Source organism: Stegodyphus dumicola, chromosome 5, assembly GCF_044657685.1.
Source record: "Stegodyphus dumicola isolate Sdum_Otavi_A_Nest chromosome 5, ASM4465768v1".
Taxonomy (NCBI): domain Eukaryota; kingdom Metazoa; phylum Arthropoda; class Arachnida; order Araneae; family Eresidae; genus Stegodyphus; species Stegodyphus dumicola.
Genome location: NC_140772.1, coordinates 21010705 through 21025895, shown reverse-complemented (window position 1 = coordinate 21025895; position 15191 = coordinate 21010705). Strand labels below are relative to the sequence as shown.

Here is a 15191-nt window from a genome sequence, read left to right as displayed (position 1 = left end):
ATCATTTTTTCAAGAAAAAGGTCTTTAACTTGACAAACAAGTATGCAAAAATGGCCACAACATGAAACTTTATGTTAACGACGAAACCACTTGAAGTGTGTACAGTGTTGAAAACTGCAAAAAGAAGAAGGACCTCTGTGCTGAAAATTGGTTCAGCAGTTCCAGAATATTGTTCGTCACCTCTATTAGATTTATGTATACTTGGGCAGAGGGTTTGATGTCCATGAAATGGTGTAACAAACAGCTTAATATGTGTTAAAGGGCTGCAGTTAACTGGAGCAATTATATGTGAAAAATAATCATAAAAAAAATAAGGATGCCTAAAAATATTCTTCGGAAATGACATGGGAATATTATTCGTATTATTAAATATTGCTTTGTTTATTTTTACATTCGTGCTTCATGAGCTTAGTGAAATTATAGCCGAGATCTTGACGCTAGTCTAAAATCACCAAATATGGTTGGGGGCTGCTATAACAAACAGTAAACATAAAAAAATTTTAAAGAACTGTCTGTGTAATTGTTTTAAATTATAATAAATTGATAATATTTAATTATTTGCATGTTATCTTTTATTTGGAACATCTAGTGAATATGTAGTACTTAATCCGCAGGTTGTAAGGAAAAGAGCAATTTTGTATTAGACCTATGTCCTAAAAATTGTGTGTTGCTTCTTTTTAATTCCATGTAGTAATATGTAAATTAATAGACTCTGATTTATTATGTTGGGAAAATAATTAATTTTCATTTATATTCCTTTTGATCACAAAACATTCAATAATAATTGCATTTTCTTACGCATGTTAGCAAACTCTATTACTAAACAAACTAATTTTTATATAGATAAAATTTTTGTTATGTTGAAAAAAGTGCTTGAACTTTCAAAAATTTTGAATTTTTCAACATTTTTATTCATTTGTAGGCTAGATTTAGAAATTGAACCAATTTTTGGAATCATGGCTTTGTATGATGCTAAAGAAAAACGAAAGGTTTGGTTTTTATACTTTTCTCTTTAATGTTTAATTTCAATAGAGAGAATAATGTAGTTCTGTTATTAGGTGAGAATATAATAATTTTAAGTATCTTTTGAGTTTAATTTTTGTAAGTTTTGTAAGTATATTTTTATACTTTTTAAATATATACAGAGTTTTCTGTCAGGAGTTCTAACCCTTTCCCCATGGGCACTATTTGCTCCCACCAATGGTTTATGTGTACCTGCTGCTGTGTGACCACAATAAAAAGTTATTAAAGTTTTCAATTAAATTTTATGTAATTTTTTTTATAATTAGCAATTTCTTAAAGAAATGGAGGTATGATCTCAACATTCCAGGCAGTTTGTCATTTCATTCCTATTATATGTTAAAAATTAAAAAATATCAAATGTGCATGCATTAAAATATTTTAATGCCTCCTTATTGCATGCCATGTTCGTACATGGTGCCATACACATAGCATAATTATTTTTCCTGCATTGTGGTTCTATCTACGAAGGGAAATTCTCAATTAATGTGTATTCCTCTAAATGCCATGTTATATTTATTGCTAATTATATGCTGATATTTTTAGAGTACGTGTCTCCTACTTTATGTTGATATCTTTTATTTCTTTGTTTTCATATAGTAGTTTATTATTTTAATCTCCAAATCCCAAACTGAGTGACTCAACTAAAAGGCAAAGAACCTATAATTTTAAGGATGGGAAGAATCATAAGTTTGTTAATTGTGCAGCGATACTGCTGCAGTGGCAAAAAAACTTAATGTTGAACTTCACTTTCAGACAGTTCATTCCACTTTCAATAAAATTTATCCATTTAAGTCTGAAGTAAGAAAGAAGAAAATAAATCAGCTAAAATCAAACCTATTTGCCCCACAGTCAGTTTTCAGTAAACCTGTGGTAAAATGTAAATGCTATTATTGCTTCTTTCAAAAATTCTCACATGCTGTCAAAAAAGGAAAAAGGCCTTTCCAGAATGGTGAATTGTTAAAAGAAGCATTTGTAACTGGTGCTAACCAGTTTGAAAAACATTTTCAACAGTTTAATATTATCAAGCCAATGATAACTTTTTTCATAAATCCTTTTACTTGTCCAGTAAATTTTAGCAAAATAGTTATGTGTATTGCAGAGTTTATTCAACTGAGAATGGAAGGATTAGAGCTAGAAATTTTGGAACTTCAAAATGACATTATTCTAAAATCAGTACATCGGATGAGAACTTCTGGAATATAGTTGATAGAAACAAATTTCCATTCTTGGAAAGAGCATCATACAAAGCAAAATTCTTTTTTGGTTTTACATACTTGCATGAATCACTGTTTTCAACAACAAATATCACAAAAATTAAGTGCACATCTCTACTTGCAGATGAATGTCTTGATGATTGTTTAGGAGCAGAAGTATCATCATACTGTCCTAGTTATATAACAGTTGCCTCTGAAATGTCACACTGACTTTAAAAATTAATTTTTTTAAAGAATTTTATACCAAAGAATTTGTAAGCATTTTGTGTGTATTATTTAGTAATTATTTATTTTATGTAAGAATACAATCAATAATTTTTCTATCTTAAATTATATTTTTGGAATAATTTTTTGTATGTATTATTGTATTATTAACTATGTCAACCTGTAAATTTGCCTTGGAAAAAGTAAATGTGCCCTTTGCCTCTTTGGTATTCTATAATGTGCTCTATCTACAGAAAAGTTGGTGATCTTTATCTGTATGTAATAAATGAAGTAATTAATTTATAGAATAACTACACCTTGGCTTCTTTTCTTATATAATTTCAGAAGCCAAGGTGTAGTTGGTTACTTGGTTTGCCTAGTCATAGTGCAAAGTTTTTTTAAATCTTTTAAAACTGTATGTGAGTTATTGTGTATTGATCTTTTGATAGGATTCTCAGTGGTTGTTCTTTATCAGTAAATGAAAACAGCAGCTTAAATTGCATAGTGAGCCTGGAAAGGAAAAAAAAAAAAAAAGCTTTTTATCGAACAAAGTTTTTTTGGGGGGAGGAGGGTACTAATTATTTCATTAATATTTGTATACTAGTGTAAGTGTTGTGCTTCCTCTTTACTTCCTTGTATGAAATAAAAAAATGTATTGTAATCATAAAAAATTTTGGTTATCAGATTTTCACGGTTCCCAAATCCATTTTAACTATTTTTTTACATAAAGTTTGCACGTCTTTACTCCAAAACAGATTTTAAAATGGATATTTTTTTATATCTGTATATATGTGCATATGTATCTTGCATAACTCAAAAATGATGAGCCATAGAATGCTGAAATTTTGTATGTGGAACTGCTAACTTTGTATATCGAACTACTAATTTTTATACAGTCTGCTAATTTTCTATATGGAACATCTAATTTAAAGTAACAATAAATAATGATTTTAGTTTTAATTAATTTATATTTTTTCAAACACATGTTTGAGCAGCTAGATGATTATCTTGCTTATTATCCTACTGTAAGTTATTTTCTTTTTAAACAGAATGTATAAATTTTTGCAATATTTTATTTAATAGATTATAAATCTGTTAGTGATTTTTTTTTAATGTAGCTGACATTAAATACTTTAGTTGTTGTATATGTAATTTTAATATTTCATTTTTTATAAAAAGAATAGAGTGATGAAATAGTTTATACTATTGTGTACATTTACTTAAGAATAGGAATAAATTTTGTCTGTTTCTGATATTAGGTTTCTGAAAATTTTTATTTTGATATGAATTCTGAGCCTTTAAAAAGAATGCTTTCAAGTCATGTGTGTTACCAAGATGTGTCAACTTTAAGTAGATCCTGTATATTCCAAATAACAAATCCATCTCCTGATTTATTCCTTGTAATTAAGGTAATATATTAGTATCACGTATATATTAGAATATATTGTCATTGATTAAATGTATATGTATTTTACTTTTTTTTAATAAAATAGAAATATACAACTTAAGTTTTTATATAAAGAAAAATTACTTTTAAATTAGAAATATCTTAATTTTACACATAAAATGGTCTGATTGCTTAAAAAGAAAATGTATTTTAATCCTTTGAATGCACTGTTTTTTGTATCTGCTTATAAAGAACTGTCATTTTAAACATTTATTGCATTTGTATTATCACTTGTTTTACTCTTTGCTACTGTGACTTTCCTTTCAGTAGGGTGATAATCAGATCATCCTACTGGTAGGGGATAGTCAGATCAGTTGGGAAGTCAGATAATAACAAAACAAAATATTTCAAATAATAAAATAATATATGTTAGGTGGCAATAAATTCCATGTCTGGCTAAAAGTAATCAGGATGCTTAGAAAGTTAAACTTCTTTTTTTTTTTTTTAATGTTTGTAGAATGCATTTCATTTGAAATTCTGTAGAAATCTGTTTAATTTGGTTGTTTATAATTCTTGACTTAAATTTTTAAATTGAATTTTCTCTTAAAGAAAACTGTCAGCTTACAAAAATATCTTATGTTTAATTCATGCATTTATGTAAAATATATCTGCCTATAGAAAAATCTACAAATAAAAGATTGTACAAATAAATAGTTCAGATATGAAAACTTTTAAGCAAAAAGTAAGTTTATTGAAATATATAATTTAATAAAACATGATTATTTTCATTAAAATGTACACAGTATTATGGAAATTCCATTAAAATATTAATAATTAATGTAACAAAAATGAATGATCAACTTATACACTTAAACTATTAGGATAAAGAAAAACAAATGAAATCAGATTTCTATTTAGGAGACTGATCTGTTATGAGAGAAAAGTATTTAAACATATAATGCAAAATTAATACTTTTCTTTGAGATCAAACATGAAAATAGATTTGGAAATAGTGTAGGCATCTGTATTTCATACTATATGTCAAAAACATATTTTTCGTTCATCAAAAATGTCTCTGTAATGAAGGTATGATTTCCTTTTTGCTTTGCTTATCAGTTTTATTTGTGAACCCACATGAAATTTACTTGGTACCTGGAAAAATCAAATTTAGAGAAATCATATATAAAAGTTGTAGAGTCATTGAGTTTATTTTGGAGCATGAAAATGAGCTAATATTTCCATGAAAAAATATGAATTTGAGACTTCCCAACTGCTAGCCAGACATGCTTTCAATTACATTATGATGGTATATGGTAAGAAGGAGAAAATTCCTTAAAAAGTGGGCATAATATTAAGGGATGAGAAAAGGCTATATTTAAGAGTGAGATGTATACTAATGTTACAAGAGATAAGCAGGGAAAACAATTTGAAATATAACAATACGAGTCATTTATTGCATTCTGTTGAGGAAGCTACAACAGACTTCATATATTATTCATAAATTAATAATAGAGTAGTTAATTCTTTTATAACTATACATAAATTATCATAAGAATAATGATCAATAAAACAACTGAATAATATAATATCTGCTAATATCAATGCAATATTTGTTTGTCTTTCCTTTCAATTAGTTTTTTCAAGTCAGTCTGAATACTTGTAGTTGCCCATTATAATTGATATTGCAGATTTTCATCAATTGAGGATGTCCATGATCTATGTTTTGTGAGCTTCATGTTCAAAAAAAAAAAAAAAAAAAAAAAAAAAAAAAAGTCATAAAACAACAACAACAAAAAAAAAAAAAAAAAAAAAAAATTCTGAAAGCTTTCAGATTTTACATTACACCCAAAGAAACATTTGTTTAACATTTTATGTGTTACATTTATTTATTAACTTTCATGTTCTTTGCACTTAAACCATAAAATTCAATTCAACAGCAATATAGCAAAATAATTTTAAAATAAGCCTATCTTTAGAATTTCCGATACAAAGTCTCGCACGCTGAATATAATTTTTTTTCCCTGTACAGTGTTGCATTGCTCACTTTGAAATCATTGAGTTTGTTAATAAAAAATTCATTAAAGAGTTACAAAATATGAAATCGATAATAAAATAAATTCCAAATTAGGGCTTCCAGATGCCCATATTCGGCGAAAGATTACATTATTCAAAATTTGATGGTTCTAGGAGATAAGTAAGGATTCTAGGAGAGAGTAAAATAAGATTACCTTATTTTATCACAATTCGAGAAACATACATACATTTATGCAAATTCCTCATTATCTAATTTCTCTAAATATATCACAGGGCAATAATGTTTGGTGGCAACAATTTGAAAAGTGATTCATCGTTTATAGTGAATCGATGCAAAATGCCAAAACAAAATTAAAAGCCCATCTGGGCTAAGGTCCTTCAGGTTAAGAAGAAAACTCAGATATTAGTTGATCCAAGAGCCTTTCACAGCATTTTATGCCAAATGTCTCATATTGAAAAAAATTTTTTTAGTTATATAAGTATTATAAAAACCGTTTTTGAGTCTTATGTTTGAAAAATGCATTTCAATTAATCATTGCATTGTAAATCAACTAGTTGTATCTCAAGATTTTTCTGAAAATTATTCAATATCATCATGTAAGGGAGTTGAATATATTTCAAATGTTTTATCATGTTTGCCTAGATTGTTTTATCATGTTTGCTAGATAGAATCAGCTATTTAATTAAGGAGGAGTTATAAGTTTTCTTATTTCTTTGGCATATTTTTTAAGTTATTGTGACACTCCAAATTTTTAACTCCTTCCAGTAATGAAAAATATTGGTATGTATTATTAGATTTTATCATTTTTTAATTGTGGATTAAATGAAAATTTATTCTGATATGCTAAAAATACCAATTATTAAATTATCTTTCCCTTGTAAAGATATATTTAATTAATGAAGTTCTAGTTTGCTACTATTTCTATTAAAAAGGATAAATCCAACAACCACTCATCATTACTTAATTCTGGTACTAGTTTTTGCTTCTCATTCAGAAACGATCAATTTCTTGGCATAACTTAAAAAATTGGGGTAACATTTTTCACGACTTGACCATATGACATGACTGAAATATATAACATACCTATATTCAGCATCTAATCCTATTGGAAATTCCTTAAATTGTCAATGAGAAAATGCATGTGTTCAAATATAATTTACTGTTTTTATGTCCATTTGTGTAGCATGATTCATCAGTAATACTTTTTGATGTCCTCTTGCATAGCATGATTCATCAATAATACTTTTTGTTGTCCACTTGAATAGCATGATTCATCAATAATCCTTTTTTAGCAAAAATTTTATTGATGAATCAAACAGTGAATAGTAGTACAATCTTTGGTTTAACACTGACTGATTCTCATTTATTTAATAGTAATTTTCCATCTCCCTTGTCCCTTACCTTTATCAATCAGTTTCTGCACCATAAGTTCATACTCGATAAAGAGTTTGTAAATGCAAGTGGTTGCCCACCAGCAGCTGAATGGTGAAAGCTGCTGAACACTGGTAGTTCAGTGTGGAGTTCAAATCCCAGTAAACAGGCTGGTTGTTTGCGCATTTTTATGATTTTTCCCATGTGTAATGTAGATACGAGCTAGTTTATTTTTAAAAGTCCTCCATGGGACACCCTTCCTTTCTGTGTATTGCATAATGGTGGAGCATATAATAAATAAATAAATAAAATCAAGTGATTTTTGCTTAAACAGTTTTTGATAGCCTGAAAAAATATCCTCTTTTGCAGTGTCCTTCAAACTGATCATGTTTAACATTTCTTCAAATTTTCTTTCTTGAAATGATTCATTTATTCCATGAATGAATACTATAAGGTGAGCTGGGCCCAAAATGCTTATACTTTCACCAAATGCCAAAGATAAATATTTGAAATCTTAAATTAGATGTGCAGTTTGTCATAGTTTCATTTGAAATGTTAGTAATTTAATGACATACTGTTTGCCGAGATAAATTATTTAAAAATAATTTGCTTTTATCAGGCATTACATCTTTTGCAATAACTGTTTAACATTCTTTTACAAGCTCTTTATCTGAAAATAATTCAATTTTTTTAGCAATTAGAAATGGATTGGAATAACTTGCTTACGCAATATCAGATGGTTGTTGTAATTCTGAACTAAACATTCTTTTTGAAGAATCAATTGCAATTTAAATTCTGTCAGCTTCAGTTCTTGTACTTTGTTCTCTAGTATCATGTAATCATTATGTTTTGTTTCCTAGTGTCTTTTCACATTGTAGTCTATAAATGCAACAACAGTTTCTCAACAAATTAAGCACATAAATTCAGTATTTTGAATAATAAAAAAATACTTTTCATCTCGTTGTACACTGTATTATCTGTTTTCATCAACGATTTTTCTTTTCTTTATACTTATACTGAAAATTTACTATACTGAAGACACCAAGCAGGCAGTCTGTCTGTACCCATATGCATCAGGGCTGAATATGTTAATTGTGATCATCACATGCTCATTCCAGCTTTGTCATTATTACTTTTTCTGAGAATCAAAAACTATGATGTCACAGCTCCAAATGTGCTTTTGTTGATAGTTACTATAATCATTCATTTTACTTTTAGTCAAAAGTATCAGAACTGATTTCATAATTTTTTCGCTGCTAACAGAAGATATCAGATAATAAATTTCATGAATTCCATTGCGAGCCACAAAATTTTACAGGGTCGGTGCCATGCAGCATGCAGGCTATAGGTTGGCCATCCCTGGACTAAAGGAAAACTCAATCAAAATAAATTAACTCCATTTAATAAAATGTGAAATAATTATGTTAGAAATGTTGATGATACTTTATAATTTATATCATGTGTATATACGCCTTAACTTTTTAACTTTATTCTTATTGTTTTATTCATTTTCAGTTGGAAAAGGTACTTCAGGGTGATATTAATGAATGTATTGAACCATATGTTAAAGATGATAAAGTTAGTATCATATTTTCTTTTAAAATATAAATATTTTATTGAGTTTAATGTTGCTTATTTAAATTACATTTTATTCATTAAAAGTAATTCATTTTTAATGTATAATTTTTTTCATACTGAACTATGGCATATTTGTATGTAATTCATAAACTTGTAGGTACTTTTCCGTTTTGCCGGCGCAAACGATAAAGTCGCCAATTATGGTACAACTGATGCCAAAAGGAATATCTTCGCTGGTAACCTTTTATGCTTCATTTTCAAAACAAGTCGCAGCCATTTCTTATCAGATTGTTTCTTTCAATACTGGCATATAATTACATAGAAATTTTACAAAAGATAGTTAAATTTTATACCCTAAGACCATTTGCGATAATTAAATCAATTAGGATGCAATCAGACCGCTCGCCCAAAGGCGAAAATATAGGAAAGTCAAAATTAAGAGTTAAATTCATCAATTTAATGAGAATGCACTAGCTAAGTAAAGCACTGCGGTATTGCATAATTTCTGAGTAAGCTGTTCGTACGAATTGAAATACTTCTTGCATTTATACTTGTACTCCAAATAAAAATTTAACTTGAAATTAATGCAGATAATTGCCGAGAGAATTATATTTTGTAGTGTAGTTTACGTGAGATGAGATCACTTTGGGTCACGTGATACGAACCGGCGAATCAGGATGTTGAACCACGAAAGCATAGTACATTCTTAAATTTGTCTTTTTACAAATTTATTGTCTTTTTTATTGCCTTTTTACAAAATTTTAAGTCGTATTAATATGTTTATGCCTTCAAAATAAAAAAATTTTAGTTCTAAGAATATTTTATGCGTATACTATATGCTGTAAGTCTGCTTGGCGAGATTTGCGCCAGCGAAACGGAAAAGTACCAACTTGTATTATCACTTAAAATTTTCAAGTGTTGTAAGCTTTATGTATGTATAAATATATAATCTTTTCTGATGTTTGTTTCATTTTTCTTAAAACTAATTCCATTTTGGAAATCATCTGTATTGCATTGCTCTAAATTTATATTTGAGAATTTCATTTTTAAAAAATTTCTATAATTTTACATTATTACCAGCATTTTTTATCCTATTTGTTTTATCATAAATAATGAAAAAAATATCGCAAAATCATTCAACATTTCCCATGCCTTTTATTAGAATTTTTTATAATTGTGTAACACTTTTATTTATTTATCCTTTATTTTATTTGTGTTGGTTTATTTTTAGAACAGAGATAAACTGAAAAGTAATGCTGTTTTAACTTGTGAAAGACTTGGAAAGTACCGAATGCCATTTGCTTGGACTGCAATTTATTTAATGAATATTATAAATGGTGTAAGCAACATGGATAAAGAATCTGGGAGTGATAGAGATAGTATTTCATCAAACAGCTTAGGTACAAGTTTTGATTCTTTGTTTAATATGCCAGGACATAAATTACAATAAAAATAATTGAAATTATTATTTAAATACATTTGCTCTTCTATTTTGCATATTTTAAAAAGATAATTTGCTGGTATTTATGCATATGCCATAAAATGTTTTACATTATCATACTCGTTTCATATATAGTTTTGCTATGAGTTTCAAAGGATTATTTTAGTAGATTTATCTTTTCAGATGGTGGCTTTCAAATTTGAAAAGTTAAAAAATATCTCTCATAGCATTCATTAAAAAAAAAATACGTGTAGAGCTATTCTTCCAGAAGTTTTGTTTTCCATTGATTTTATTAGATGTCAGAAGGGAGGGAGAGAAATCTTGATAAAAGTATTTATTACATTATTTCTGAGAAATATTGGGAGAAGTGTTTTATTCCATCTAGAAAACTGGCCTATTATGAAACAAAAGTATTTTATCATGTAGTGTAAAAATAATACTTAAGATCTAACATGGAAATAAAATGTATTTTTGTCATGTTCAACTATTTAAAAAAAATGTAACTAAGTTTCTGAATGACATGTCTCTTTTATCCAGTCATGTAATTTGTTTCAGCTTTATATACATTATTTTTACTACTCATGTTTTCAAAAAGTTTTTCTGTTCTGGTTTTTAATGATGTTGCAATCTTTGTTAGGAACTGGAATTTATGAATGTAATAAATGATATACAAATATAGTACTTCTTAAGTGGTTTTTAAAAGGTCCTCAGTAGCTCATGAAGTTAACTGCTAGGTTAGGGAATTAATTAATGAAGCTTTAATTACTGTTATAGTCATTTATGATTAAAATGATGCATTTATCTTTTATTTTATGCCCATAATTTGTTAGTGTCCCCCCTGTTTACATAAATAGCAAAATAAAATCTGAAGACATAAATATAATATTAGCTGAAACTTGTTATATATTTGTATATTTAATTTGTGAATTTTAATATTTTATTCTAAATGTGTTAAAATATATCCATATTTTTAGATTATTTGTTCTATGAAGTTAAAAATATTATGTAGCTGAGTTGCTGAATAAGTTAATATATTTCTACATGCTTAAATATTTATCTTATTTAGAAGCTTGAAATACTTAAGATAATTATGAACAGAATTTATTTTCTAACAGCATTTAAACAAGAATCTAGTTTTATACTATGCAATTAATTATGAATAATTTTTGCGTTGTGTAAATATTCTTTTATTGTATTTTAGACAGAAAAGCAGGTAATGGACTGGAAAGTTTTCGAAAGAAATCTGATACTGGCACATTAGGTCGTGGCTCTTTAGAGAGACGTAGTACAATTGATAAAAGGAATAGCTGGTGTACTGATGATCTAGGAGCAAATCTTGACACCTTTCGACCTGTTACATTAACAGTGAATAGTTTTTTTAAACAGGTATTTCAGTGTGTAAAACATGGCAAAGTTTTTGTTTTGATATTTTTATGTGGATTTTTGTGCTTTAATATTGATTATTTATTTGTATGTTTTGCTGTATTTAATTCAGTATTTATTTTAAATTAAAATCATGATTTTAACTGGCTTAATAATTAAGATAACATTTTAATTTGTAATAGCCCTTTAAATATTTGTTTTAATTTGATTATTTTCCTTTTTTTTTTTTTTTTTTTTTTCAAAAAATAATAAAATGCATTTAATCATTCTGAATCATCCCCAAATAAATCTCTGTCATATGATTTTTACATAATGCTAGTGATACATGTTTGCGTAGCAGGAAAAGTAAAACTGAAGTCATTTCTCAATATTAATTTAACCAACATTTTTACATGTTGCTGAAAAATAAAGTAACATCACCATTTCAAATCTAATGTTAGTAATACAATCTTGTTCTGTTCATGTTTTTCTTTGTTTTGTAAAGATATAATTTTTTATCTTTTTCATGTGTTGCCAAATATAATGCTGTAAATATCTAAATAATATGGTAAAAATTATTTATTTACAACATTTGCATTGCTTTATTCTGACTGTTACTCTATAAATTACAAATTATGCTTGCCTAAAAAAAGCTGATGTGTGAAAGTGCCAGTAGCTGTTTTATTCAGGGGAAAAAAATAAACAGCAATACCATTTTCTTCATCTATGCCATCATCACTCTAAACTCTATTATTACATTTTTATGATTCTTCAAATTAAAAATAATTTTAAGATTGAAGTGTATTATAATAAAATATATTATCTTAGGTAATAAAAATGAAGAAAACCCAATGAGGATTTTGATGAGAGTTGGTGAAAATATAAATTTTATTTTCAATTTATGAATGGTATAAAGGTACTGTATAAAATATTCCCCAGTATGTTAACATAAAGATCTTACTAAAAGTCGCCCAACCGGTATAGTGGTTACCGCGGCAGACTGCCATGCCGAAGGGCCTGGGTTCAAATCCCGGAGAAGACATGGATGTTTGTAAATGTATAGTGTTGATGCAGTATTTCAGCACTCGAAATATGCATAAAGTCCTCTCATGTGGTTTGGTGGAAGGGGAGAGGGGTGAGAGACCCTTGAACCCGCCCTGTGGGGTGCTTTGCATCAAAATTGGGGGCAGAACTGAGCCAAATCACACTGTCACCTGTTGGGTGCTCAAGGCTGTTGCCGACGGCAGTCATAATCTTGCACTCCTTGCCACGAGGAATTTCGTGGGCTTGGGCTGACTACATCTGACAAGTGAGCATAAGCAACAGCAACAAAAAATAAAGAAAAGATGCTAGAATAGAAAAGTACTTAGTTTGTACTTTGTTCATATCTGAAAACGTTTTGGAAGAGCATCCCTTTTATGCAATTGTATAGTTTGTCATAATAACTGTAAAGATGAAATTTTGATGCTAATAGTGATTAGTTAAAAGATAAACAATGTGCATTTTTTTTCTTTTTTTTGGGGGGGGAGGGGAAATAAAACACTTCCCCCCCAGTGCCTTTTTTTTTCCCCAGTAGAAAATAATTTGAAATGGTTGTCCTCCCAAACAAGAAAATATGTAGTGAGCACTTTCAGACTAGACAAGCTAGATATCTAATCTTCTCATAACATGAATGTTTTCAGCTTGTTCCTTCCTAAAAAGATGCACAAATGATTTTGTCTTATGTGTATATAAACATTAAGGTCTCTTTCACACAGAAGTGTCTGTGTTAAGAAATACAGTTTTGAACACGCATACATCTGTGCCATAATAGTCTCTTCAGATATTAGAGAGGCAGTAATAAGCATCTGGTTCTTAATGCATTAAAGAGTATTCATATCATTTTGTAAGCAAAATCTGCAGTTTCTGAAAAAGAGTATTAATTTCTAGTAATCTTCAGTGAACTTCACATGATTACAAGCATAGTTTAGCCACTTTTTACAGTGGCATGAGGCAAGAGGTTTGAAAACTATAACCGTATTTGACGGCATATAAGACGTACTTTTTTTCCTAAATTTGGTCTCAAAAAAGTTACCTGCATCTTATACGTGAAGGACACAGGTTAACTTTCAATACTGAATGCTATTTTTAGCCCCGATAAAGATCTAAACACACTTAACTTTTTCTACATCTACATGTGTGTGGCCTTCTAAATAAGGGTGCGTCTTATATGCCAGTGCGTCGTATATGCCGTCAAATATGGTAGCTGTCCGCTGTATTTTTTCCCCCATGAAAACTTCTTTGAACACTACCAATTAGTCTTCCTACCAACTTCAACAAGAAAGAATAGTAGGTTAATGGAAATAAACAATTAGATCTTCTGTGCAATTAATTGCTGATATGAGTTTTATAAAGCCATCATTAACTGTAGATATTTTCTTAGTGAACTATTAGTTGTGTAGTTTGTGGAGTACAAAACTCTCATTTGCCTATTATATTGTGCCGACTTGTGTGAAGCTGTCTAGTGGCTCGTTACTACAGTATAATTTTGAAATTGAAGGTGATCTGTCATTTCTGCAAAATAACTATTTTAAATTTCTTTACTCGCATTAAAATATTAAATAATGATCCACTGTAAAACTGATTTTATACTGCTCTCTGTATAATCCAGTTACATTAATGAAATAAAAATAATGTTAATTATCATGGGATACATCAAATTAGCATAGCTTTGATAATTATATGATTAATTTTGTCAATTTTACTTTTATTATTTTTTTGGAGTGGCAGATATTTTTTTTCACTATACTATGGAAGGCAATTTAACATCTTTGATAATGAAATCAGAACTATGAATACTATATTGATATATTGATATTTTAAAATTTTCATATAATGTTTATGAGAAGTTGGATGAAAAGAAAAACAAAATATTTTTTTTAATAGGAAACTGATCGCTTGAGAGATGAAGATCTGTTTAAATTTCTTGTTGATCTTAAAAGGCCTTCTTCAGTACTTAAGCGATTAAAATGTGTTCCAGGTAACCACTCTTTTGAAACTGTGTCCAATTATATTGTAGCTGCATAAATATTTAATAAATTTTTAAATATCCTATCAATTTAACAAAACTTAAACAACCAACAACTTAGCAAAACTCATGTCCACTTCACTTTTGTATACCATCTCTATTTAATTTTTGATTCTTCAAATTGTTCAATGTTTTACATTTATTTTATGTGTATTTATTCATTAAAATTGTTTCATAGTTCATACAAAAGGATGTTTATTAAACAAGAAAAGAAATAAAGAATATATAAATATTTATGCATTTTTATAATACACAAATTTAATGTTTATGTGTATGTTACTGGCAAAGTATGAAACACCAACATTGTGTACAATGCCGGACGATTTTAGGCAACGTATGAAATATGAGAATTATTACATACTTTCCCTAAGCATTGTATATAATACCTAGGCATTCTATAGAATGACAAATGCTCTTTAGGCAAAGTGTAAAAAAAAAAGATTATTATTTAAAAGACATTCATTCCTCTGAAATACAAATGTTATCTTGAAAAATAAATGAAAGAGTGC

The 15191-nt window shown here is 28.2% G+C and overlaps 1 protein-coding gene across 1 annotated transcript in view; it reads left to right on the top strand.

The window, feature by feature from the left end:
* Nucleotides 1-15191, top strand: part of Zir (dedicator of cytokinesis) — a 108710-nt gene that overhangs the window by 18544 nt on the left and 74975 nt on the right. Inside the window, exons 8-13 of the mRNA XM_085816491.1 lie at nt 923-989; nt 3701-3850; nt 8750-8812; nt 10044-10212; nt 11455-11639; nt 14541-14634. Coding sequence (XP_085672617.1) covers nt 923-989; nt 3701-3850; nt 8750-8812; nt 10044-10212; nt 11455-11639; nt 14541-14634 — 728 coding nt within the window. The remainder of the gene's footprint in view (nt 1-922; nt 990-3700; nt 3851-8749; nt 8813-10043; nt 10213-11454; nt 11640-14540; nt 14635-15191) is intronic.